This window comes from Argiope bruennichi, chromosome 6, assembly GCF_947563725.1.
Source record: "Argiope bruennichi chromosome 6, qqArgBrue1.1, whole genome shotgun sequence".
Classification (NCBI taxonomy): domain Eukaryota; kingdom Metazoa; phylum Arthropoda; class Arachnida; order Araneae; family Araneidae; genus Argiope; species Argiope bruennichi.
The window spans coordinates 48317649-48322887 of NC_079156.1; the positions used below are offsets into that span (position 1 = coordinate 48317649).

Below are 5239 nucleotides of genomic sequence, written 5' to 3' on the forward strand. Positions count from 1 at the left end.
TTATAAAGAATCCTCCTATTCAAGATTTAATTACTTGTAAAAAAACTTCAGACGTCGCAATATATTAGAGAGATATGAAGCCACCGATCTGGTTGTTTCAGAAAATAGCAATCGTATGAATTAATTAATTTTTGCAAGTAATGGAGATATGAATGTAAAAGAAAATTTTCATTCGTTTATAATTCAAGTTTCTAATTACAATTAATTGCTTTATCAAAAAAACACATTATGGTTTCACTTCCCCTTTCAGAACTAATCTGTCTTCAGTCTAATCATTCTAAAGATAATTTTTAGAGAATAACATTTTTTATATCCTGGCTTTGTTTCGGTAAATTGCATGAAATAAAATATCATTATGTTTAGAATGCAATAGCTACTTAAATGAAACAATGTGACCTAATTGTAGCATAATTTGGATGACATCGTATGGTTCGTTAATTTCATTTAATGTCTATTTATTAGACAATTTTGAGCTTGTTTCAAAATTTTCAAGTTTTATTTATATGCTTATTTATTTGAAAAATACTCGAAATTTTTCTCAATTTTATTTTGACTGCTACAGTATAAATGAAAGCCATTTTATTGGGTAATCGTACAGAAATCGTTCTTTTGCTTGGATTTGCATCTAGCTTAAACATAATCATGCAATTATCCATCAAATTAAAATTTCTAATTTTCCATCAGACTCAATTTGTTAATTTTTTTTCTAATACTAATGCATATATAAGTTTTTAACTTCAGAAGTACTTTTTAATAATTTTAATTTTTTTGTAATATTCTTAATATTTCATGAATTCTCCCTTTTTTTTTTAATGTTATTGTACCGGAATAATATTGTATCGTATTCCTTTCTCTGAGAATCTTTATTTTCTGAAATATTTATATATTTTAAAATTATCATTAAAAATCTTTCTGGCACTTTAGAGGCCACACCATCTGATCTATAATTGTCAAATTTGGCATTGATTTACTTTGCAGGGAGGGAATGTACATTTTTCGCAAAGTCTAAATGAAATTTTTATTAATTAAAAATTAAGCGGCATTTAGGTGTTTTCCTCGATAATTCAGAAAATATTACTATATAAATATAAATTTTTCACCTTTCCAAAATTTTAAAAATTGTCTGTTTAATGGTTCTTTCTAATAGCGGAGTAAATATTCTTGAGTTTTGACAATTCTTTAAGCCTAACTCAAGTTTTAATCTTTTTTTAAATTAATTTTCAACAATGGATTATATTGTTGTCTGGAAATTCAAACCGTTTTCACTGATACGTCATCTCTTATAGAATGATTTTCCTTCACTGTCTGAAAAAGAATTCTGTTTAGTTTACATAATATCTGCGTGTTATTTACAATGAAATTAAATGCTACCAAAATCCCCAACAAATTATCTGGCAGCTAGAAACAGTTAATCAATAATAAGGAAAAGCAAGAAAATGCTTAAGGTTCACGCATTATTATTATTTAATTAGCTATAGCTATTACTATTTTCAAAATATTGTTACGGATTCCACTACTACTAAATCCGTAAAGTCACTGGTTCGCTGTAATAGGTGTATGTTGTGAAAACAATCTGCAGGTCACAATAACAAACGACGACGACGTTTATTTAACACGAAGACACTAATACAAAGACGACACAGCCGAAAATAACACAGGACAGCGCACAGCAGCACACTGTGACACACAGTAGTCCAGAAATACTAATCGATCGCAGCAGGCAAAGCGGCCAAACAGAATTCAGCAGAAGAGGGTATCCTCGGATCTTCACTCTACGGTCTCTCCAAACGGCTGAAATTCTCCATTGTCTCCTCGCTTTAGCTGTATCCAACTGCCGACTCACTACTACACGATTGGCTACTCCACACACAACTTGATGCTGTTTCCACAATATGCAACATGACTCGGCACTCAGCTCAATTCAGCAATAGCTTGGGCTCCACACAACGCTGGCACTCCGCCGTTGCTTCGCTATCCTCTCGAAGACTAGATACTTGACTACGACTCCGACTAAGATTCTATACGTTTCATTGCAGCTTGAGACTGTCATCCTTTTATAGTTCTCGAGAGGCGGGCCGAGAACCTTCTGGGCCTATCGGGTGTATCTCAGTTGCTATGGTATGGATAGTTAAAATTCTCGAAGTTTCCAGTTTTATCTATCTCGGCACCAAAATCGCCTAATTCGTCTCCAAGTCGCCAAATGGTCGACAAGTTTGTCGCGAGGCTCTGGGGTTACTGCTTCGGCACCCGAGCAGCATCCAATACAGATTATTGTAAATCGGTCTTTCCGGAGATAGAACTAACCATGCTGGGAAGCAAATATACTGGCTTGTAACAATATGAAAGAACATTCATAAAAAAGTTAAATGAAAGAACATTCTATATAAGATATAAAAGGCAAACTTTAGAATCTATATTAATGCCAAAAAAAAGATTTTTTTTCAGTATAATTTTCTTATAATCTAAAGGTGATTAAGTGTATTACCTTTTTGTAAAGTTAATCTTTGTTCTTACAAATAATTATATTTACGTTATTATTTTGAAATAATCCGAACAAAATATTTTAAAAAACGGAGGGAAAATATTATTTTTAGAATCAAGAATGTGTTAATACCATGAGGAACAAATGTAAATTATTATTTCAATTATAAGAGTAGGAATCGAATATTATTACTGAATAAACCCTTTTAAGAATGTTTATTAATTTGAATTATACTTCTATACATGGATTGAGATGATTTAAACTCTATTAAACACCCCAATGATTATAATTTACAATGTAAAGCAAAAAAAATTGAACAAAACCTAATTAAACAAAAGCATTTTTTTCAATCAAGTAAAGTTCTAGGTTTTAAAAAACATCATTTTATTCAAAGTAATGCTTGATATAAACACAGAAATAGAATTTAAAAAAATACTATTAATGCACTTATTTATTTTATTTTTTGCTTTTATTATATCGGAAAAATAAAGAAAAAATGAACTGGAGCAAATGCAAACAGATATAAAAATAGAAAATTAGCTATTTAAACTAAACGGAAAATAGCAGAAGACCTGATTAGAATTATATGTAAATTTTGGATTGAAAAATGTTTCTATTCTTTCAGCCATTCAGTTATTCTATCTGACTTTTTACTTTAACTAAAAAATAAATTATCGAATAGAAAGATTCGCCATTTTTATTTTATGCAAACGATAATTTATAATCAAAAAGGCAAAATTAAATACATTTTTAAGATTATTTTCAGATGAAATTGTTTACTTTCATCATAAAGGTCAGTATAATAAAAGTTCGAAGAGTAAAACAAATTGTATTTTTAATGTAAATTATGATTTAGTTTCCTAGGTTAACAATAGAAGATCAATTTTTTTTGAGACTTAAATGACAATAAACTTTAAATTTTCTTATGTGTAAAAAAAATTAATTTTAAAAACTAAATTTGAAATTTAATATTTAATCTTCAGTTTAATATAAACAGTTTTAATAAGATAAAACATTGAAAAAGCTTCGAAACTTTCTTTTAGTTTGAGAATACAAATTAACTTTGGCTTTCGATATTTTCGAAGCATATTGAAAATAATTATGAATTAAATTCCTTTTTTTTTAATTGAATCAAAATATTTATCAAGAAAACTAATTATTTTTGCACATCCTGAATATTTATTTTAAAAGCAAAGATTACGTTGGAATTTAGGAATTTTGAAAGATATTAATATCACTAAATATTTTAATTATCTTTAATAATTCTTTATAGTAAATCTTTGTTAAAAGTTGAAAATGACAAAAAAATCATATCGTTTTAATTTTAATAAAATTACTTGTTGACGATAAATATTAAATGTTCCTATCCGTAAAATAAAACTGATTTTAAAATTTAAATTTGAAATATATATTAACTTTAACGTTTTTTATTATGTTGAAAATATTTTCAATCCTTTGAATGAATCTCAATTTTTAAATGCATTCTTGAATTTGTTGTTGCAATGTATGAATGCTTTAAATGAAGTAATGAACTATTTTTTGTGTTGCGAAAAGCAATAAATAATCTTACTAATATGGAATCTTTTCTTACACTAATCTGATTTTATTAATAATATTTTCTAAAATATTTTTAAGAACACTTAAATATTAGAGAGAGAAAATTCTACTCCTATGCTATTTTAAATTCTTCAAGTTATAGAGTTTTGGATTTTATTATTTTAAGTCAATCGAAGGCTGTAGTTTCCTTTGGGGCGTCCATTGATTGGCGAATCTTCCTCGATAGGGCCTCTAAAATAGTTCAAAATGGACCAAGACTGTTATATTCAAAGCTACATAACTCGCCAGTTTTAATCTCACATGTGAAATTTTTGTTTAAAATATTAATGATGCAACAAAATTTTACTGAATGCGACTAATGGGAATTATTGGATTGGTGCATAGTTATCAGGCGTTTCTTTGACGTACTATATTTTAATAAAAATTTACGATATTTTATAAATTTATGAATGAAAATATTCTTCTATATTTAGTTTATAAAAATGTGTTGAAAATTATACTCATATTATTTATATTATGCTGTACGAGTTTATGAAAGCATGGAAAATAGCGCAGTCATTTCGAGATCTCAACGAGCTTTTTCATGAAGGCAAAATCAGCAAAAATCGATGCAGGGAATGGTTTGTCCGTTTCAAATTTGGCGACACTAGCTTGGACGATAGGCCAGGGAGAGGTCAACCATCGAAATTCGATGACCAGGGACTTTTGACAGCAGTGGAAGGAGACGAAAGCTTGGCAAATCGAATGCTGGCCGACAACTTCAATGTGGACCATTCAGCCATCGTTCGTCGTCTCAAAAGTCTTAAAAAGGTATGGAAATTGGCTGGATGGTTCCTCCACGAACTCGGTGTCAACAATAAAGCCGAACGTGTCCAAAATTTTCACCTATTTGCTTCAACGAAACGAGCGGTGTCCGTTTCTGATGATTATAACAAAATATCCAAAGACGAAATTTTTTGAGGGGGGGGGGGCTTTGCAGCTTTTTAAGGAGTACACACAAGACATAATGAGGTCTCTCTTTTAATAAGCTAGTTGATTTAGTTTTACATTTGGATACTTCTAAATTGAATCATTTGGTAATGATTTAATTTAGGTTAATTTTTTATTTTAGTAGCTTTGTAAAAATATATAATTTGTATTAATTTATTTCATTTTACTCAAAATATCTCGGGATCCATGTTTAATCATAATTAAATTTTA

The 5239-nt window shown here is 29.0% G+C and overlaps 1 protein-coding gene across 1 annotated transcript; it reads left to right on the top strand.

Annotated features, from left to right (window-relative positions):
* Positions 1–4555: 4555 nt before the first annotated feature.
* LOC129971736 (histone-lysine N-methyltransferase SETMAR-like) lies at positions 4556–4999 on the top strand. The gene has a single exon (XM_056085713.1). It carries the CDS (start codon positions 4556–4558, stop codon positions 4997–4999), a length of 444 nt encoding a protein of 147 aa, XP_055941688.1.
* The last annotated feature ends 240 nt before the right edge of the window (positions 5000–5239 follow it).